General features: G+C 44.9%; 1 protein-coding gene across 5 annotated transcripts; it reads right to left on the reverse strand.

Moving 5' to 3' along the window:
* Positions 1 to 805: 805 nt before the first annotated feature.
* On the reverse strand, positions 806 to 22847 carry mettl27 (methyltransferase like 27). Of its 5 annotated transcripts, XM_029688863.2 has the most exons (7): positions 22573 to 22845; positions 13480 to 13569; positions 12437 to 12572; positions 8152 to 8280; positions 7877 to 8012; positions 6293 to 6385; positions 806 to 2588 (listed from the first exon to the last, which is right to left on the reverse strand). In XM_029688863.2, the coding sequence occupies exons 3-7, from the start codon at positions 12548 to 12550 to the stop codon at positions 2380 to 2382; spliced, it is 681 nt and encodes a 226-aa protein (XP_029544723.1). In that variant the 5' UTR covers positions 12551 to 12572; positions 13480 to 13569; positions 22573 to 22845; the 3' UTR covers positions 806 to 2379. The 5 variants fall into 5 exon arrangements, with proteins under 5 accessions (XP_029544723.1, XP_029544722.1, XP_064860995.1 ...); XM_029688862.2 differs by lacking the exon at positions 13480 to 13569 and having other exon boundaries at positions 22573 to 22844; XM_065004923.1 differs by lacking the exon at positions 22573 to 22845 and having other exon boundaries at positions 13480 to 17254.
* Between the last annotated feature and the right edge of the window lie 22 nt (positions 22848 to 22869).

The raw sequence follows: 22869 nt of genomic DNA on the forward strand, positions 1-22869 counted from the left end.
CACTACAAAACGTATATTTGATCAAATAAGCCTCACGCAGCAAAATAGCAATTCCATTTTTTTGTAGACCAAATTTGAAACTCATTGACCTCATTTAGTGGGCTTATTGTCGTGGACAGACTTTAGCCGGAGTAAAACCTCTTGCTTCGCCAATTTCTCTCTGCCAACGGGAACTTATTCCAGTGTGTGGGTGGACTATTTCCACTTTGGCATCTCCAATTGCGTTACCAACAGTGAGGTGCAACACACATTGAGTGCTCCCTGTAATTCTCTCTCTCCCTCTCCCTCCCGGAGGACCTGAACACTAGGACCATGCGTCAAGAATACCTGGCCTGATTACTCCTGGCTGCCCCCGGTCCACCTGGTAGTGCTGCTGCTCCAGTTCCAACCCTGACCTGTTCACCGGACGTGCTACCTTGTCCCGGACCTGTTGTTTTCAACTCTCTCTACCGCACCTGCTGTCTCTAACTCTGAATGATCGGCTATGAAAGCCAACTGACATTTACACCTGAGGTGCTGACCTGTTGAACCCTCTACAACCACTGTGATTATTATTATTTGACCCTGCTGGTCATCTATGAACGTTTGAACATCTTGGCCATGTGCTGTTATAATCTCCACCCGGCACAGCCAGAAGAGGACTGGCCACCCCTCAGAGCCTGGTTCCTCTCTAAGTTTCTTCCTAGGTTCCTGCCTTTCTAGGGAGTTTTTCCTAGCCACCATTCTTCTACATTGCTTGCTGTTTGGGGTTTTAGGCTGGGTTTCTGTACAAGCACTTTGTGACATCAGCTGATGTAAAAAGGGCTTTATAAAAACATTTGATTTTATTTGGTTGAGTTTAAACACCAATAAAGACAATTGACATACATGATGATTACAACAGCTCAAGGCTCATAAATTACTACCTTATGAAAAAAAAAAATGGAAAAAAACAGACAGTATACGATTACCAATAGTTCAAGAAACATTATCAACAACGATACAAAAGAAATGCTCTTACCCCGATTCCATTGATCACCAACTTTCAATGTATGTTGCATTTTGGGGATACAAAATTGTCTGACTTGCATCTACATGTCACCGTGTCCACCTCCAGAATTACTCTGCATTACTCATGCAATTTTACTTGAGCAACTTCTGAAGCTACAGCTGGCTTGTCTGACGAAGACTCTACTACAACTCCTGAAGCTACAGCTGGCTTGTCTGACGAAGACTCTACTACAACTTCTGAAGCTACAGCTGGCTTGTCTGACGAAGACTCTACTACAACTCCTGAAGCTACAGCTGGCTTGTCTGACGAAGACTCTACTACAACTTCTGAAGCTACAGCTGGCTTGTCTGACGAAGACTCTACTACAACTTCTGAAGCTACAGCTGGCTTGTCTGACGAAGACTACTACAACTTCTGAAGCTACAGCTGGCTTGTCTGACGAAGACTCTACTACAACTTCTGAAGCTACAGCTGGCTTGTCTGACGAAGACTCTACTACAACTTCTGAAGCTACAGCTGGCTTGTCTGACGAAGACTACTACAACTTCTGAAGCTACAGCTGGCTTGTCTGACGAAGACTCTACTACAACTTCTGAAGCTACAGCTGGCTTGTCTGACGAAGACTACTACAACTTCTGAAGCTACAGCTGGCTTGTCTGACGAAGACTCTACTACAACTTCTGAAGCTACAACTGGCTTGTCTGATGAAGACTCTACTACAAATTCTGAAGCTACAACTGGCTTGTCTGACGACAACTTCTCACAAACCTTGATGCCTATAAATCCAGGCTATTTTGCTATATCAGTCAAACTATCAAATACAACTCGTACATGATTGATCATAATTAAATAAGTTTGTTGTTGATATCTCCAAAGACAACACAGGTCGTTGAAGTTTGACAAAAAAGGGCTAGCACAAAGCTAATGCTAAATTACTTTAAAATTCTTCTTCTCATGAACCGCAACTCAGATTCATTCAATATTTGGTATATAGACATTCTGTAATGGCCACTAGCTAAAATGGCGCAGTTCGGAGCAACACGAACATTAGACCTGATTTCATTTTTCTGTGGATGATCTTCACTAGCTAACGTCGCCATAACATTGTCTACAAGCGTGTTTGAGGGGATTTCTATTGGATAAGCATTTTCTAGGCATCTTTATCTTTGGAATAGTAGCTGCCTTCAAAGATGGCCGCTCAATGCCAATGTAGGGCGCCACTGTCACAGACTGTACAGGTGTGTTACTATACAGGGGTGTTACTGTGATGTCACTGTTATGGCCTGTACAGGTGTGTTACTGTACAGGTGTTACTGTACAGGGTTGTTACAGGTCTGTTACTGTGATGAGGTCAATGTGATACGATACAATATGCTTTATTGATAATGTCACTGTGATGACTTCCTGTAAACATACACCACTCCAGGTATGTACCCCTTCTCCGGCTCCGCTACGGCTTTCTCCCAGTCCTCCACCTCTGTGATCGCCACGTGACCCCAGAGCCCCGCCCCCTCCATCAGCTCCAGCTCATGCTCCAGCGCTGCCTTGTACTCCAGGTTGTCATGGTTACCTCTGGTTGTCATGCAGACGTAACCACCTGGAAGGGGTAAAAATGAGGCATGGTGGGGAGTTTGTTTCTGTCTCTTTCTGTTTATAAATACACTATCTGGCTGGTCACTTAGAAATGTCTTTGTTTTTGAAAGAAAAGCACATTTTTTGTCCATTAAAATAACAGGAATTGATCAGAAATACAGTGTAGACATTGTTAATGTTGTAAATGACTATTGTAGCTGGATACGTCTGATTTTTAATGGAATATCTACATAGGCGTACAGAGGTCCATTATCAGCAACCGTCACTCATGTGTTCCAATGGTGTTAGCTAATCCAAGTATATCATTTTAAAAGACTAATTTCTCATTAGAAAACCCTTTTGCAATTATGTTAGCACAGCTGAAAACAGTTGTTCTGATTAAAGAAGCAATAAAACTGTCCTTTAGACTAATTGAGTATCTGGAGCATCAGTATTTGTGGGTTCGATTACAGGCTCAAAATGGCCAGAAACTGAGAAATTAAGGCTATTCCATGCGAGAAATTGCCAAGAAACTGAAGATCTCGTACGGCACTGTGAGCAAGAGGACAACTGAGCAAGAGGACAAGAACATTAGAGTGTTTAGTTTGAGAAACAGACGCCTCACAAGTCCTCAACTGGCAGCTTCATTAAACAGTACCCACAAAACACAGTCTCAAAAATGTTTGCTTTTCAATCAAAAACAAGGAAATTTCTAAGTGACCCCAAACTTTTGAACTGTAGTGTATATACACTGCTCAAAAAAATAAAGGGAACACTTAAACAACACAATGTAACTCCAAGTCAATCACACTTCTGTGAAATCAAACTGTCCACTTTGGAAGCAACACTGATTGACAATAAATGTCACATGCTGTTGTGCAAATGGAATAGACAACAGGTGGAAATTATAGGCAATTAGCAAGACACCCTCAATAAAGGAGTGGTTCTGCAGGTGGGGACCACAGACCACTTCTCAGTTCCTATGCTTCCTGGCTGATGTTTTGGTCACTTTTGAATGCTGGCGGTGCTTTCACTCTAGTGGTAGCATGAGACGGAGTCTACAACCCACACAAGTGGCTCAGGTAGTGCAGCTCATCCAGGATGGCACATTAATGCGAGCTGTGGCAAGAAGGTTTGCTGTGTCTGTCAGCGTAGTGTCCAGAGCATGGAGGCGCTACCAGGAGACAGGCCAGTACATCAGGAGACGTGGAGGAGGCCGTAGGAGGGCAACAACCCAGCAGCAGGACCGCTACCTCCGCCTGCCAGAGCCCTGCAAAATGACCTCCAGCAGGCCACAAATGTGCATGTGTCTGCTCAAACGGTCAGAAACAGACTCCATGAGGGTGGTATGAGGGCCCGACGTCCACAGGTGGGGGTTGTGCTTACAGCCCAACATTTGGCATTTGCCAGAGAACACCAAGATTGGCAAATTCGCCACTGGCGCCCTGTGCTCTTCACAGATGAAAGCAGGTTCACACTGAGCACATGTGACAGACGTGACAGAGTCTGGAGACGCAGTGGAGAACGATCTGCTGCCTGCAACATCCTCCAGCATGGTTTGGCGGTGGGTCAGTCATGGTGTGGGCTGGCATTTCTTTGGGGGGCCGCACAGCCCTCCATGTGCTCGCCAGAGGTAGCCTGACTGCCATTAGGTACCGAGATGAGATCCTCAGACCCCTTGTGAGACCATATGCTGGTGCGGTTGGCCCTGGGTTCCTCCTAATGCAAGACAATGCTAGACCTCATGTGGCTGGAGTGTGTCAGCAGTTCCAGCAAGAGGAAGGCATTGATGCTATGGACTGGCCCGCCCGTTCTCCAGACCTGAATCCAATTGAGCACATCTGGGACATCATGTCTCGCTTCATCCACCAATGCCACGTTGCACCAGACTGTCCAGGAGTTGGCGGATGCTTTAGTCCAGGTCTGGGAGGAGATCCCTCAGAAGACCATCCGCCGCCTCATCAGGAGCATGCCCAGGCGTTGTAGGGAGGTCATAGAGGCACGTGGAGGCCACACACACTACTGAGCCTCATTTTGACTTGTTTTAAGGACATTACATCAAAGTTGGATCAGCCTGTAGGGTGGTTTTCCACTTTAATTTTGAGTGTGACTCCAAATACAGACCTCCATGGGTTGATGAATTTGATTTCCATTGATACTTTTTGCGTCCTACCTGACAGGTCGCTCCTACCAGGTGGCGTGGCGAGAATCTGTCTCCTCACCACGCGCTCTCACCACTGGCGTCCCCCAGGGCTCTGTTCTAGGCCCTCTCCTATTCTCGCTATACACCAAGTCACTTGGCTCTGTCATAACCTCACATGGTCTCTCCTATCATTGCTATGCAGACGACACACAATTAATCTTCTCCTTTCCCCCTTCTGATGACCAGGTGGCGAATCGCATCTCTGCATGTCTGGCAGACATATCAGTGTGGATGACGGATCACCACCTCAAGCTGAACCTCGGCAAGACGGAGCTGCTCTTCCTCCCGGGGAAGGACTGCCCGTTCCATGATCTCGCCATCACGGTTGACAACTCCATTGTGTCCTCCTCCCAGAGCGCTAAGAACCTTGGCGTGATCCTGGACAACACCCTGTCGTTCTCAACTAACATCAAGGCGGTGGCCCGTTCTTGTAGGTTCATGCTCTACAACATCCGCAGAGTACGACCCTGCCTCACACAGGAAGCAGCGCAGGTCCTAATCCAGGCACTTGTCATCTCCCGTCTGGATTACTGCAACTCGCTGTTGGCTGGGCTCCCTGCCTGTGCCATTAAACCCCTACAACTCATCCAGAATGCCGCAGCCCGTCTGGTGTTCAACCTTCCCAAGTTCTCTCACGTCACCCCGCTCCTCCGCTCTCTCCACTGGCTTCCAGTTGAAGCTCGCATCCGCTACAAGACCATGGTGCTTGCCTACGGAGCTGTGAGGGGAATGGCACCTCAGTACCTCCAGGCTCTGATCAGGCCCTACACCCAAACAAGGGCACTGCGTTCATCCACCTCTGGCCTGCTCGCCTCCCTACCACTGAGGAAGTACAGTTCCCGCGCAGCCCAGTCAAAACTGTTCGCTGCTCTGGCCCCCCAATGGTGGAACAAACTCCCTCACGACGCCAGGACAGCGGAGTCAATCACCACCTTCCGGAGACACCTGAAGCCCCACCTCTTTAAGGAATACCTAGGATAGGATAAAGTAATCCTTCTCACCCCCCCTTAAAAGATTTAGATGCACTATTGTAAAGTGGCTGTTCCACTGGATGTCTTAAGGTGAACGCACCAATTTGTAAGTCGCTCTGGATAAGAGCGTCTGCTAAATGACTTAAATGTAAATGTAATACTTTTTGCGTGATTTTGTTGTCAGCACATTCAACTATGTAAAGAAAAATAAGAATATTTCATTCATTCAGATCTAGGATGTGTTATTTTAGTGTTCCCTTTATTTTTTTGAGCAGTGTAGAACAAGTGTATGTATTTCAGTATTATTACTGAATAGTATACTTAAGCAATAATGCTTGAGGAAGTGTGGAATATTCTTATACAGCCCTTAGTCGTGTTATATTGGCCATATACCACAAACCTGGTTACCAACGCAACTAGAAGAGTAAACAAGTAATTTTGCATCATACCAGTGGTATATTGTCTGACATACCACGGCTTTCAGAACCCAAACTACCCGCTTTATAAAATTATTATGTACAGTATGTTTTGTCCAATTAAAAACAGTCATGTGACCTGGTTTGGTGGCCTGGCACAGCTCTCTGATGACTCTCACTGGCACCTGGCCGGCACTTAGCGCCCCAACAATCACTACCACATCAAACTGCCCTGCAGGAGGGTAGAGGAGGAGGACGAGTTACAGGGGATGAGGAAGCAGAGGGAGAATAGAGAGGGGGGAAAGGGATTAGAGAGGGGGAGAAGGAATATAGAGGGGGAATAGAGAGGGGGATAGGGATTAGAGAGGGGGAAAAGATATAGAGAGGGGGAAAAGATATAGAGAGGGGATATAGAGAGGGGGAAAAGGATTAGAGAGGGGGAGAAGATATAGAGAGGGGGAGAAGATATAGAGAGGTGGGAGAAGATATAGAGAGGGGGAAAGGGATTAGAGAGGGGAGAAAGAGATTAGAGAGGGGGAGAAGATATAAGAGAGGGGGAAAAGATATAAGAGAGGGGGAGAAGATATAAGAGAGGGGGGAAAGGGATTAGAGAGGGGGAAAGGGATTAGAGAGGGGGAAAGGGATTAGAGAGGGGGAGAAGATATAGAGAGGGGGAAAGGGATTAGAGAGGGGAGAAAGAGATTAGAGAGGGGGAGAAGATATAGAGAGGGGGAAAGATATAAGAGAGGGGGAGAAGATATAAGAGAGGGGGAAAGGGATTAGAGAGGGGGAAAGGGATTAGAGAGGGGGAAAGGGATTAGAGAGGGGGAAAGAGATTAGAGAGGGGGAGAAGATAGAGAGGGAGGGAAAGATATAAGAGAGGGGGAAAGATATAAGAGAGGGGGAAAGGGATTAGAGAGGGGGACGGGATTAGAGAGGGGGAAAGGGGTTAGAGAGGGGGAAAGGGATTAGAGGGGGGATTAGAGAGGGGGAGAAGATATAGAGAGGGGGGATTAGAGAGGGGGAGAAGATATAGAGAGGGGGAGAAGGAATATAGAGGGGGAATGGAGAGAGGGGGAATAGAGGGTGAGGAAGAGGATGAGGAGGGGGAAAGAGACCGAGGGTGAAGAGGAGACAGTGAGAAACTGTAGTAAACTCTTTTTCACCAAATTGCTTTTCTTTCCGTGCATTTGTTTGTATTGTAATCTCCCAGGGTAAAGCATGTCTAATCTAATCTCCCTGCATGTTTGTAATGTAATCTCCCAGGATAAAGCATGTCTAATCTAATCTCCCTGCATGTTTATAATGTAATCTCCCAGGGTAAAGCATGTCTAATCTAATCTCCCTGCATGTTTATAATGTCATCTCCCAGGGTAAAGCATGTCTAATCTAATCTCCCTGCATGTTTGTAATGTAATCTCCCAGGGTAAAGCATGTCTAATCTAATCTCCCTGCATGTTTGTAATGTAATCTCCCAGGGTAAAGCATGTCTAATCTAATCTCCCTGCATGTTTATAATGTAATCTCCCAGGGTAAAGCATGTATAATCTAATCTCCCTGCATGTTTGTAATGTAATATCCTAGGATAAAGCATGAAAATCTGCCAGTATTCAAGTCAGAATAAATCTAATGGTCTAGTAATGTCTGATTGCTTCAGACAGACTGATATTTGCAGACTTTTATGAACATGATCAGTTATGCAAAGTTCAAAGTTTAGTGGTACCAGCTTGGACAGGAAGTGGTTCGTCTCCCAGCATGCATTGCTTGAGGTCCTGGTAGAGGCCCGTCTTATTGGCCAGTTCCAACATGCCTTTGCTCCCATCAACGCCCACAAAATGCCTGAAGCCCATCCTCTTCAGCTGCATATCAGACAGACAAAATCACAGATGTCATCACTCACCCCAAAGCTACACTCCATCCTGTGTACTGTGCAAAACTGTGTTAAAGCTACCTGATATTTTACCATCGGTGTCGGGGGTGTGATTTAGTGACGCTCACCTGTGCTGCAACCAATCCAGTGCCACAGGCCACGTCCAGAATCACTGCTGTCACCCGGTCGCCATGGAAACAGGGGGACAGGCAGTTTGCCGCCAGACTCGGCGCACGATAGTCCAGAAGACCCACGTCCTGCGGTGGAGTTAACATACACACAGTTATACACAGTAGACACTGGAGTAGGCCAGTCTCTCTGGACCCCTCCTCTCCCTAAAAACAAAATACATACATCTAATGCGCCAGCCACTCAAAGTGTTGACTATCCGATTGCTGTCCAGAGTTCTGAAATTGCGACGTCTACGCGGCTATCCATCAGACTACGTGGTCTTACGTGTTAACCTATAGCCTTGCTTTAACGGATACATGTTAGCCTATAGCCTTGCTTTAACGGATACATGTTAGCCTATAGCCTTGCTTTAACGGATACATGTTAGCCTATAGCCTTGCTTTAACGGATACATGTTAGCCTATAGCCTTGCTTTAATGGATACATGTTAGCCTATAGCCTTGCTTTAATGGATACATGTTAGCCTATAGCCTTGCTTTAATGGATACATGTTAGCCTATAGCCTTGCTTTAATGGATACATGTTAGCCTATAGCCTTGCTTTAATGGATACATGTTAGCCTATAGCCTTGCTTTAATGGATACATGTTAGCCTATAGCCTTGCTTTAATGGATACATGTTAGCCTATAGCCTTGCTTTAATGGATACATGTTAGCCTATAGCCTTGCTTTAATGGATACATGTTAGCCTATAGCCTTGCTTTAATGGATACATGTTAGCCTATAGCCTTGCTTTAATGGATACATGTTAGCCTATAGCCTTGCTTTAACGGATACATGTTAGCCTATAGCCTTGCTTTAACGGATACATGTTAGCCTATAGCCTTGCTTTAACGGATACATGTTAGCCTATAGCCTTGCTTTAACGGATACATGTTAGCCTATAGCCTTGCTTTAATGGATACATGTTAGCCTATAGCCTTGCTTTAACGGATACATGTTAGCCTATAGCCTTGCTTTAATGGATGCCTATAGCCTTGCTTTAACGGATACATGTTAGCCTATAGCCTTGCTTTAACGGATACATGTTAGCCTATAGCCTTGCTTTAACGGATACATAGCCTATAGCCTTGCTTTAATGGATACATGCATGTTAGCCTATAGCCTTGCTTTAACGGATACATGTTAGCCTATAGCCTTGCTTTAACGGATACATGTTAGCCTATAGCCTTGCTTTAACGGATACATGTTAGCCTATAGCCTTGCTTTAACGGATACATGTTAGCCTAAGCAGCCTTGCTTTAGCCTATAGCCTTGCTTTAACGGATACATGTTAGCCTATAGCCTTGCTTTAACGGATACATGTTAGCCTATAGCCTTGCTTTAACGGATACATGTTAGCCTATAGCCTTGCTTTAACGGATACATGTTAGCCTATAGCCTTGCTTTAATGGATACATGTTAGCCTATAGCCTTGCTTTAATGGATACATGTTAGCCTATAGCCTTGCTTTAATGGATACATGTTAGCCTATAGCCTTGCTTTAATGGATACATGTTAGCCTATAGCCTTGCTTTAATGGATACATGTTAGCCTATAGCCTTGCTTTAATGGATACATGTTAGCCTATAGCCTTGCTTTAACGGATACATGTTAGCCTATAGCCTTGCTTTAATGGATACATGTTAGCCTATAGCCTTGCTTTAACGGATACATGTTAGCCTATAGCCTTGCTTTAATGGATACATGTTAGCCTATAGCCTTGCTTTAATGGATACATGTTAGCCTATAGCCTTGCTTTAATGGATACATGTTAGCCTATAGCCTTGCTTTAATGGATACATGTTAGCCTATAGCCTTGCTTTAACGGATACATGTTAGCCTATAGCCTTGCTTTAACGGATACATGTTAGCCTATAGCCTTGCTTTAACGGATACATGTTAGCCTATAGCCTTGCTTTAATGGATACATGTTAGCCTATAGCCTTGCTTTAACGGATACATGTTAGCCTATAGCCTTGCTTTAATGGATGCCTATAGCCTTGGATACATGTTAGCCTATAGCCTTGCTTAGCCTTGCTTTAACGGATACATGTTAGCCTATAGCCTTGCTTTAATGGATACATGTTAGCCTATAGCCTTGCTTTAATGGATACATGTTAGCCTATAGCCTTGCTTTAATGGATACATGTTAGCCTATAGCCTTGCTTTAACGGATACATGTTAGCCTATAGCCTTGCTTTAATGGATACATGTTAGCCTATAGCCTTGCTTTAACGGATACATGTTAGCCTATAGCCTTGCTTTAATGGATACATGTTAGCCTATAGCCTTGCTTTAATGGATACATGTTAGCCTATAGCCTTGCTTTAATGGATACATGTTAGCCTATAGCCTTGCTTTAATGGATACATGTTAGCCTATAGCCTTGCTTTAATGGATACATGTTAGCCTATAGCCTTGCTTTAATGGATACATGTTAGCCTATAGCCTTGCTTTAATGGATACATGTTAGCCTATAGCCTTGCTTTAATGGATACATGTTAGCCTATAGCCTTGCTTTAATGGATACATGTTAGCCTATAGCCTTGCTTTCATGGATACATGTTAGCCTATAGCCTTGCTTTCATGGATACATGTTAGCCTATAGCCTTGCTTTCATGGATACATGTTAGCCTATAGCTTTGCTCTAATTTATACATGCTTATTTTTATTTGTCATTTTCGTTGATGTTTCATGAAGCTATAGGCCTACGGTGTCGCGATGCTGCTATGTTGAATGCTGTCTGGCGGAAATAATGTATTTAGCTACACTACTTGTTTAGTCATTAAAAGTGGGAAATTCAAACATTGCAGATTGTAAAATGAATGTTCAATGCCAGAGCATACTAAATCAGTAACCAATAGATTCTGAAGAATACACAACTGTCCTACAGCCTAACTTAGCCATCCTCGCGCTCTCTCGCAACTTGGATAGAAAGTTTGTGCTGCATAAAACCAATCTATTAATGCCAAGTAATACAAATCAGTCCACTGTCAAAACAATAGCTAACTAGGGGATGTTCCATTATGCAGACAACGCAGTCTAGCCGATTAGCCTATCTATAGCTATATATAGTATTTAGCTGGTAGCCTATTAAATTACACGACGCGGTCGGGGCCATCTGTCTCATCACTTGTAGGTCACTCATGAGTGCCACTGGGTACCTTGCAGTCATTATCCTGGTTTTCTGGGAGAGGAGGATGGCCGGCACTCTCACTAGAGGCACTGAAGCTGAGGCACTATTTGACCTAGATAGTTTGTGTGTATGCATTGATATGTAGGCCACGTGTGCCTTTTAAAAATATATATGTAATTCTGTCCTTGAGCTGTTCTTGTTTAATGATGTTCTGTATTATGTCATTCTGTATTATGGTTCATGTTTTGTGTGGACCCCAGGAAGAGTAGCTGCTGCTTTTGCAACAGCTAAATGGGGATCCTAATAAAATACCAAATACCAAACTATTCTTGATGGGAGGAATTAGAGGAGGCCACTGTCATTGCCGGGCCAGAGCAGTGAGGTCAGTCTGGACTGGGAGGATGCATCAGTAGGTCTACTAGCTTCCACCTGTGATGGTGTTTCGTCAGTGGAGAACGAGTTGGTAGCTTCGGTGATGTGCTAAACTTTTTCTCCATCGGAGTCCGACCTGATTCCCCTAACTTTTTTGAAATTGATAGCCAAATTAGGTGAGGATGCCAAGGTGGGCTGCCGCCAGTGCCACTGAGAAATGGCTAATTAGATGCATGACCAATATATATAGTCTGTTTTCCTCACCTGCTACGATGTAGATTGGACAACAAAACACTTGGCTTGCAACATGTGGATAGTAAAAAAAGCCATACTGTCAAAATTATTTATTTAATTTTTTTATTTAGAAAAACATACACAAAAGTATGTGGAGACCCCTTCAAATTAGTGGATTCAGCTATTTCAGCGACACCAGTGTATAAAATCGAGCACATGGCCATGCAATCTTCATAGACAAACATTGGCAGTAGAATGGCCTTACTGCAGAGCTCAGTGACTTTCAATGTGGCACCGTCATAGGAGGCCACCTTTCCAACAAGTCAGCGTGTATAATTTCTGCCCTGCTAGAGCTTCCCCAGTCAACTGTAAGTGCTGTTATTGTAAAGTGGATATGTCTAGGAGCAACAACGGCTCAGCCTCAAAGGGGTAGGTCACACAAGCTCACTATGGGAAACAGGATGCATTTTGAGATGTAGACAACAGTAATGATCCTACCTGGTCATAGTTCTCTGCCCAGGTGTTGTAGAAGCCGACTTTGTCCCCGGCCTCTGTGTTTTTGTGGGCTGATAGAATGACGTCCTTCACGTCCTCAAATGTTCTATGTGACATTCTAGATTCTTGTCAATCCTTTCTGTGGGAGAAAATTCTGGAATCAATGTCATGCATTCAGAATACTAACCTTGGCCCAAGACACCAAAGGTAACGATTGGATTGACCTTATTATGTCAGGGCTATCAAAATAGGTCGTTGTCAATAAAACCCTCACAATAAGGTTCAGCTGGTCCAACTCGAGGTGTCGAAAAAAAGAATTCAACCCCATCCCCAAAGTTACATATATTTTCATTTGACCCTCCCCCTATTAAAAATAACTCAAAAATAATTATTACCAGCATAAATAACAATAACTGTAGTAACCCTGTGTTTATAAATGGGGATATTGTCCTTACCACTTTAGCATGGTTTTGTGGCACAGTCGATGACACGCAAGGCTAAAAGGCCAGAAGATGTAGTGTTCGCCAACCACCATGGACGAGCTCACTATCTCTGCCATCTCTGCTATCACTATCTCTGCCATCTCTGCTATCACTATCTCTGCCATCACTATCTCTGCTATCACCATCTCTGCTATCACCATCTCTGCTATCACCATCTCTGCTATCACCATCTCTGCTATCACCATCTCTGCCATCTCTGCTATCACTATCTCTGCCCTCACTATCTCTGCTATCACTATCTCTGCCATCTCTGCTATCACTATCTCTGCCTGTCTCATTACACTACGATCAGAGAAGGCTGCAGACAATGATCAGCTAGGGGGAAATCACATTGTCTACATTTTGATGCTATATCTATAATTAAATTACATTTGCAGTGCCTTCGGAAAGTATTTAGACCCCTTGACTTTATCCACATTTTGTTACGTTACAGCCTTATTCTAAAATGTACTAAATATATATTTTATCTCAGCAATTTACACACAATACCCCATAATGACAAAGCGAAAACTGTTTTTAGATAAAAAATAAAAGTATTCAGACCTTTTGCTAAGAGATGTGAAATTGATCTCAGGCACATCCTGTTTCCATTGATCATCCTTGAGATGTTCCTACAACTTGATTGGAGTCCACCTGTGGTAAATTCCATTGATTGGACATGATTTTGGAAAGGCACACACCTGTATATATATATATATATATATAAGGTCCCACAATTGACAGTGCATGTCAGAGCAAAAACCAAACCACGAGGTCGAAGGAATTGTCCGTAGAGCTCCGACACAGGCACAGATCTGGGGAAGGGTACCGAAACAATTCTGCAGCATTGAAGGTCCCCAAGAACACAGCGGCATAGGCCTATGTGACGACTTGGGAGAATGATGATCGGCAACAGACAGCGCATCAGTATCAGAAGTAAAAATACAGCCAGACTTGCCTGCTACTGTGCCTTTCTGTAATCAGAGTAGACCCACAACTGACCAAAATGGAATGAAACATTCAAAATACAGGGCTTTTGCGCCATTACTCAACAAACATTTTCACTGCAGTTTACGGCCTACAGTAGAACTGTACTTATTTGAAAACAATAATGCAATTATTCATTGATTATGGCGTTGTAGGATAGTCTAGGTAGGATCATTTTATTATCCATCAACAAGATCAATAGGGCAGATTTGAGCTGCATGTCTTCACTGCTCTTTTATGCGCCATGACGCACCTGGCCTCCCTGCTGCCTATCAGCTACTCCTTTATCTTGTGGATTTATATAGAAAATTGGTGCAGATTTGAACTGTTTTATGTGTGGTATGATTGTCAGTTAACCTATTGCAGATCTGGACAAATGATCCAAGTACCACTATTGTCACTATGGATAGAGGGCAGGATAGACAGTTTGACGGGTAGACTAAGATCGAATCGTACCACGCATGCTCTGACGCTCGTCGGATGTGGCAAGGCTTGCAAAGGATTACAGACTACAAAGAGAAGCACAGCCGAGAACTGCCCAGTGACACAAGCCTACCAGACGAGCTAAACTACTTCTATGCTCGCTTCGAGGCAAATAACACTGAAACATGCATGAGAGCACCAGCTGTGCCGGAAGATTGTGTGATCACACTCTCCGCAGCCAATGTAATACCTTTAAAGAGGTCAAAATTCACAAGGCCGCGGGGCCAGACGGATTACCAGGACGTGTATTGCTAGCATGCGCTGACCAACTAGCAAGTGTCTTCACTGACATTTTCAACCTCTCCCTGTCCGTGTCTGTAATACCAACATGTTTTAAGCAGACCACCATGGTGCCTGTGCCCAAGAACACTAAGGTAACCTGCCCAAATGACTACCAACCCGTAGCACTCACGTCTGTAGCCATGAAGTGCTTTGAAAGGATGGTAATGGCTCAAATCAACACCATTATCCCAGAAACCCTAGACTAGAGGTCGACCGATTAATCGGAATGGCCGATTAATTAGGGCTGATTTCAAGTTTTCATAACAATCGGAAATCAGTAATTTTGGACGCCAATTTTTTTTTTTTACACCTTTATTTAATCTTTATTTAACTAGGCAAGTCAGTTAAGAACACATTCTTATTTTCAATGATGGCCTAGGAACAGTGGGTTAACTGCCTTGTTCAGGGGCAGAACGACAGATTTTTATCTTGTCAGCTCAGGGATTCAATCTTGCAACCTTATGGTTAACTAGTCCAACGCTCTAACCACCTGCCTCACGAGGAGCCCGCCTGTTACGCGAATGCAGTAAGAAGCCAAGGTAAGTTGCTAGCTAGCATTAAACTTAATCAATCATAATCACTAGTTATAACTACACATGGTTGATGATATTACTAGTTTATCTAGCGTGTCCTGCGTTGCATATAATCGATGCCGTGTGCATTCACGAAAAAGGACTGTCGTTGCTCCAACGTGTACCTAACCATAAACACCAATGCCTTTCCTAAAATCAATACACAGAAGTATATATATTTTTAAACCTGCATATTTAGCTAAAAGAAATCCAGGTTAGCAGGCAATATTAACCAGGTGAAATTGTGTCACTTCTCTTGCGTTCATTGCACGCAGAGTCAGGGTATATGCAACAGTTTGGGCCGACTGGCTCATTGCGAACTAATTTGCCAGAAGTTTACGTAATTATGACATAACATTGAAGGTTGTGCAATGTAACAGGAATATTTAGACTGATGGATGCCACCCGTTAGATAAAATATGGAACGGTTCCGTATTTCACTGAAAGAATAAACGTCTTGTTTTCGAGATGAGTTTCCGGATTCGACCATATTAATGACCTTAGGCTCGCATTTCTGTGTGTTATTATGTTATAATTAAGTCTATGATTTGATAGAGCAGTCTGACTGAGCGATGGTAGGCACCAGCAGGATCATAATCATTCATTCAAACAACACTTTCATGTGTTTTACCAGCAGCTCTGCGGTTTATGACTTCAAGCCTATCAACTCCTGAGATTAGGCTGGTGTAACAATGTGATGTGAAATGGCTAGCTAGTTAGCGGGGTGCGCGCTAATAGCGTTTCAAACGTCACTTGCTTTGAGACTTGGAGTAGTTGTTCCCCTTGCTCTGCTTGGGTAACGCTGCTTCGAGGGTTGCTGTTGTTTTGTTCCTGGTTCGAGCCCAGGTAGGAGCGAGGAGAGGTACGGAAGCTATACTGTTACACTGGCAATACTAAAGTGCCTATAAGAACATCCAATAGTCAAAGGTATATGAAATACAAATGTTATAGAGGGAAATAGTCCTATAATAACTACAACCTAAAACTTCTTACCTGGGAATATTGAAGACTCATGTTAAAAGGAACCACCAGCTTTCATTTGTTCTCGTGTTCTGAGCAAGGAACTGAAACGTTAGCTTTCTTACATAGCACATATTGCACTTTTACTATCTTGTCCAACTCTTTGTTTTTGTATTATTTAAACCAAATTGAACATGTTTCATTATTTGAGGCTACATTTATTTTAGTGATGTATTATATTAAGTTAAAATAAGTGTTCATTCAGTATTGTTGTAATTGTCATTATTACAAATACATTTTAAAAATTGGCCGATTAATCGGTATCGGCTTTTTTTGTCCTCCAAAAATCGGTATCGGCGTTGAAAAATCATAATCGGTCGACCTCTACCCTAAGACCCATTACAATTTACATACCTCCCCAACAGATGATGCTCTCTCTATTGCACTCCACACTGCCCTTTCCCACCTGGACAAAATGAATACCTATGTGAGAATGCTGTTCATTGACTACAGCTCAGCATTCAACACCATAGTGCCCACATAGCTAAGCTAAGGACCCTGGGACTAAACGCCTCCCTCTGCAACTGGATCCTGGACTTCCTGATGGGCCGCCCCCAGAGGACAGAGCACAATCCCATTCTCATCGACAGGGCTGCAGTGGAGTAGGTTGAGAGCTTCAAGTTCCTTGGTGTCCACATCACCAACAAACTAACATGGTCCAAACACACCAAGACAGTCGTGAAGAGGGCACAACAAAACCTATTCAACCTCAGGAGACTGAAAAGATTTTGCATGGATCCTCAAAAGGTTCTACAGCTGCACCATCGAGAGCATGGTCGCATCCAACCCACTTCCGGGTTGGAGCGAGCGGTCGCATCTGCACTCGGTCCGCAGGTAGTATTACATTTCATTACATTACATTATAGTACAACGGTTTGATTTGTCTAATCTTAGCAATTTCTTCTTAGCTAGCTACATAGCCGTCTTTGTATCATAGATAATTGCGTAATTATCGTATTTCGTCGTCCTAACGCAGTCTACACTGCCCTGCAGCTAGCCAGCTAGCTAACGTCCACCGTTAGCTAGTCCACCGTCTACCGATTAGCAGCACAACTATTACACTCAACTGAACGACTTGATTAGTGTAGTGTTAGCTAGCTACATAGTTGTCTTTGCTGTCTTCGTATCCAAGATAATTGTGTAGTTTAGAGTGTGTAGTTTTAGAGTGATTATCTTAATTTACCGAGGTTAGCTAGCCAGCTATTTGTCGTCCTTAACGTAGGAGACACTGCTAGCTAGCCAACAGCTAGCCAACGTCTACCAAACAGAACTTCCGCACTCAACAATCCGGTCGCATTTCGCTTCGCTCCACAGGTAGTATCACATTTTTCATTTCATTTCATTACAGTACAACGGCTTGATTTGTTTGATCGTAGCTAGCTACATAGCTAGCTACATAGCAGTCTTTGTATCAAAGATAATTGTGTAGTCTAGAGCGATTTCCTAGGTTAGCTAGCCAGCTATTGTCGTTCTTTTAACGCAACGTAACGTAATCAACACTGCTAGCTAGCCAGCTAGCCCCGAATAGCAGCACAGTAGAAACTATTACACTCAACGGAACGACTTGATTAGTGTAGTGTCAACAACGCAGCCAATGCCAGCTAGCCTACATAGTCAACAACGCAGCCTCTGCCAGCTAGCCTACTTCAGCAGTACTGTATCATTTTAATCATTTTAGTCAATAAGATTCTTGCTACGTAAGCTTAACTTTCTGAACATTCGAGACGTGTAGTCCACTTGTCATTCCAATCTCCTTTGCATTAGCGTAGCCTCTTGTGTAGCCTGTCAACTATGTGTCTGTCTATCCCTGTTCTCTCCTCTCTGCACAGACCATACAAACGCTCCACACCGCGTGGCCGCGGCCACCCTAATCTGGTGGTCCCAGCGCGCACGACCCACGTGGAGTTCCAGGTCTCCGGTAGCCTCTGGAACTGCCGATCTGCGGCCAACAAGGCAGAGTTCATCTCAGCCTATGCCTCCCTCCAGTCCCTCGACTTCTTGGCACTGACGGAAACATGGATCACCACAGACAACACTGCTACTCCTACTGCTCTCTCTTCGTCTGCCCACGTGTTCTCGCACACCCCGAGAGCTTCTGGTCAGCGGGGTGGTGGCACCGGGATCCTCATCTCTCCCAAGTGGTCATTCTCTCTTTCTCCCCTTACCCATCTGTCTATCGCCTCCTTTGAATTCCATGCTGTCACAGTTACCAGCCCTTTCAAGCTTAACATCCTTATCATTTATCGCCCTCCAGGTTCCCTCGGAGAGTTCATCAATGAGCTTGATGCCTTGATAAGCTCCTTTCCTGAGGACGGCTCACCTCTCACAGTTCTGGACGACTTTAACCTCCCCACGTCTACCTTTGACTCATTCCTCTCTGCCTCCTTCTTTCCACTCCTCTCCTCTTTTGACCTCACCCTCTCACCTTCCCCCTACTCACAAGGCAGGAAATACGCTCGACCTCATCTTTACTAGATGCTGTTCTTCCACTAACCTCATTGCAACTCCCCTCCAAGTCTCCGACCACTACCTTGTATCCTTTTCCCTCTCGCTCTCATCCAACACTTCCCACACTGCCCCTACTCGGATGGTATCGCGCCGTCCCAACCTTCGCTCTCTCTCCCCCGCTACTCTCTCCTCTTCCATCCTATCATCTCTTCCCTCTGCTCAAACCTTCTCCAACCTATCTCCTGATTCTGCCTCCTCAACCCTCCTCTCCTCCCTTTCTGCATCCTTTGACTCTCTATGTCCCCTATCCTCCAGGCCGGCTCGGTCCTCCCCTCCCGCTCTGTGGCTCGACGACTCATTGCGAGCTCACAGAACAGGGCTCCGGGCAGCCGAGCGGAAATGGAGGAAAACTCGCCTCCCTGCGGACCGGACATCCTTTCACTCCCTCCTCTCTACATTTTCCTCTTCTCTCTCTGCTGCTAAAGCCACTTTCTACCACTCTAAATTCCAAGCATCTGCCTCTAACCCTAGGAAGCTCTTTGCAACCTTCTCCTCCCTCCCCCTCCTCCCTCTCTGCAGATGACTTCGTCAACCATTTTGAAAAGAAGGTCGACGACATCCGATCCTCGTTTGCTAAGTCAAACGACACCGCTGGTTCTGCTCACACTGCCCTACCCTGTGCTCTGACCTCTTTCTCCCCTCTCTCTCCAGATGAAATCTCGCGTCTTGTGACGGCCGGCCGCCCAACAACCTGCCCGCTTGACCCTATCCCCTCCTCTCTTCTCCAGACCATTTCCGGAGACCTTCTCCCTTACCTCACCTCACTCATCAACTCATCCCTGACCGCTGGCTACGTCCCTTCCGTCTTCAAGAGAGCGAGAGTTGCACCCCTTCTGAAAAAACCTACACTCGATCCCTCCGATGTCAACAACTACAGACCAGTATCCCTTCTTTCTTTTCTCTCCAAAAACTCTTGAACGTGCCGTCCTTGGCCAGCTCTCCCGCTATCTCTCTCAGAATGACCTTCTTGATCCAAATCAGTCAGGTTTCAAGACTAGTCATTCAACTGAGACTGCTCTTCTCTGTATCACGGAGGCGCTCCGCACTGCTAAAGCTAACTCTCTCTCCTCTGCTCTCATCCTTCTAGACCTATCGGCTGCCTTCGATACTGTGAACCATCAGATCCTCCTCTCCACCCTCTCCGAGTTGGGCATCTCCGGCGCGGCCCACGCTTGGATTGCGTCCTACCTGACAGGTCGCTCCTACCAGGTGGCGTGGCGAGAATCCGTCTCCACACCACGTGCTCTCACCACTGGTGTCCCCCAGGGCTCTGTTCTAGGCCCTCTCCTATTCTCGCTATACACCAAGTCACTTGGCTCTGTCATAACCTCACATGGTCTCTCCTATCATTGCTATGCAGACGACACACAATTAATCTTCTCCTTTCCCCCTTCTGATGACCAGGTGGCGAATCGCATCTCTGCATGTCTGGCAGACATATCAGTGTGGATGACGGATCACCACCTCAAGCTGAACCTCGGCAAGACGGAGCTGCTCTTCCTCCCGGGGAAGGACTGCCCGTTCCATGATCTCGCCATCACGGTTGACAACTCCATTGTGTCCTCCTCCCAGAGCGCTAAGAACCTTGGCGTGATCCTGGACAACACCCTGTCGTTCTCAACTAACATCAAGACGGTGGCCCGTTCCTGTAGGTTCATGCTCTACAACATCCGCAGAGTACGACCCTGCCTCACACAGGAAGCGGCGCAGGTCCTAATCCAGGCACTTGTCATCTCCCGTCTGGATTACTGCAACTCGCTGTTGGCTGGGCTCCCTGCCTGTGCCATTAAACCCCTACAACTCATCCAGAACGCCGCAGCCCGTCTGGTGTTCAACCTTCCCAAGTTCTCTCACGTCACCCCGCTCCTCCGCTCTCTCCACTGGCTTCCAGTTGAAGCTCGCATCCGCTACAAGACCATGGTGCTTGCCTACGGAGCTGTGAGGGGAACGGCACCTCAGTACCTCCAGGCTCTGATCAGGCCCTACACCCAAACAAGGGCACTGCGTTCATCCACCTCTGGCCTGCTCGCCTCCCTACCACTGAGGAAGTACAGTTCCCGCTCAGCCCAGTCAAAACTGTTCGCTGCTCTGGCCCCCCAATGGTGGAACAAACTCCCTCACGACGCCAGGACAGCGGAGTCAATCACCACCTTCCGGAGACACCTGAAACCCCACCTCTTTAAGGAATACCTAGGATAGGATAAAGTAATCCCTCTCACCCCCCCCCCTTAAAAGATTTAGATGCACTACTGTTCCACTGGATGTCATAAGGTGAATGCACCAATTTGTAAGTCGCTCTGGATAAGAGCGTCTGCTAAATGACTTAAATGTAAATGTAAATCACTGCCTGGTATGGCAACAGCTCAGCCTCCGACCGCAAGGCACTACAGAGGGTAGTGCGAACGGCCCAGTACATGACTGGGGCCAAGCTTCCTGTCATCCAGGACCTCTATACCAGGCGGTGTCAGAGGAAGGCCCTAAAAACTGTCAAAGACTCCAGCCACCCTAGTCATAGACTGTTCTCTCTGCTACCGCATAGCAAGCGGTACCGGAACGCCAAGTCTAGGTCCAAGAGGCTTCTAAACAGCTTCTACACCCAAGCCATAAGACTCCTGAACATCTAATCAAATTGCTACCTAGACTATTTGCATTGCCCCCTCCCCCTCTTTTACACAGTTGCTACTCTGTTATCATCTATGCAGTCACTTTAATAACTCTACCTACATGTACATATTACCTCAACTAACCAGTGCCCCCGCACATTGACTCAGTACCAGTACTCCCCTGTATATAATCTCACTATTGTTATTTTACTGCTGCTCTTTAATTAAGTTACTTTTATTGATTATTCTGATCCATATTTTTTTTTAAACTGCATTGTTGGTAAGTAGACCTAATGTACTTTTTTCTCTAACCAACGTAGGCCTGCCTACCTAGAGAAGTTAGCTAATGTAACCACCTTTATAACGTTGTTTTTAATAGTGTTTAATCACGATTGCTGCTGACAGACAGGATAGACAACATTGATTGATGGACCACGTCAGTCAAATTGGCTAGATAGGTAATAGACGACTACGTCAATGTCGCTAGTTAAACAGGTTCATTTTCAGTGGTAAAAGTAGATGGCCAAATATTGTTTGATTTGCTTGCCATCAAATAGTGGTGATCGCAGTAGTTAGACTGACAACTTTACCAGGAGGTTGAGGACTTTCCAAAAGCCAAATCTGAAAAAGCAAGCTACAGTAAATTATGCGTTTGCATAGATAGCTAGCTAACGTTACAGTACATGCCAAATGGATGATATCACACGTATCTGATAAATTGTTTTTTACTCGTCATGAAAAGCATGCACTTAGCTATTTGCTGTATAACTCTGATGATAGAGCCAAATGTGGAATAATCGAAAATGTGTATTTCTGACTATGCTCTTCAAGAGTTGACGGTATTAAAACCAAAACACCACGTATTTGCCAAAGGTTTTAGCGGAACTGGGGGGTCTCCTTGCCCCCCAGCAGCCAAACCGAACGCTCTGAAACGTTTTATTGTTAATTTCAAAACAACTGTTTCAATTTGAGGCTTAAAAACGGTCTGTTCTATAGATTAGTGAAGTCGTTGATTGATTCCCACAATGCATGATCAGCACATACAACATCAAAGGCTACAACTAAGCATGTCAAAGGCATGAGGAAATATGAGGAAACAGCCCGCATCTGTACTGGTGTAGGCTATCTGAGGTCATTAAATGGCGCAAGACTAACCATGCATCTAATTGTATTTACTGTTATCACTCATGTTTTTTACTTACCAGATTACTTAGCTAGCTAGCTACACTAGAAAACTGGAATGACTTTGGGGTGGCACAGCTGTGACGCACACACGCAATGCAAACCGGAGTCCAACACGTGTTTCAACTATATAGTAAAATATATAAAAACAAAAAAATGTGATTTGGGGTGTTAATTAAGAGTTATTGTTTGGCATACGGTTAACCGTCTGGATAAGGTTAGGTCTAAAATCCAAAATTTTAAGAAGAACATTTTAGAAATGGGCGAGGTTTGTGGCTGTGGTAACTAGTGACCACCAAGTTCAAATACTAGAGACA

The sequence above is a fragment of the Oncorhynchus nerka genome, linkage group LG19, assembly GCF_034236695.1.
Source record: "Oncorhynchus nerka isolate Pitt River linkage group LG19, Oner_Uvic_2.0, whole genome shotgun sequence".
NCBI lineage: Eukaryota > Metazoa > Chordata > Actinopteri > Salmoniformes > Salmonidae > Oncorhynchus > Oncorhynchus nerka.

Excerpts from the sequence above, each read along its gene's own strand:
- mettl27 (XM_029688863.2), bottom strand. The coding sequence starts at position 12,550 with ATGTCACATAGAACATTTGAGGACGTGAAGGACGTCATTCTATCAGCC. Across the intron at positions 8,281-12,436 it reads GGGCAGAGAACTATGACCAG|GACGTGGGTCTTCTGGACTA; the intron begins GTAGGATCATTA and ends ACTCCACCGCAG. Across the intron at positions 2,589-6,292 it reads GTGCCAGGCCACCAAACCAG|GTGGTTACGTCTGCATGACA; the intron begins GTCACATGACTG and ends TACCCCTTCCAG.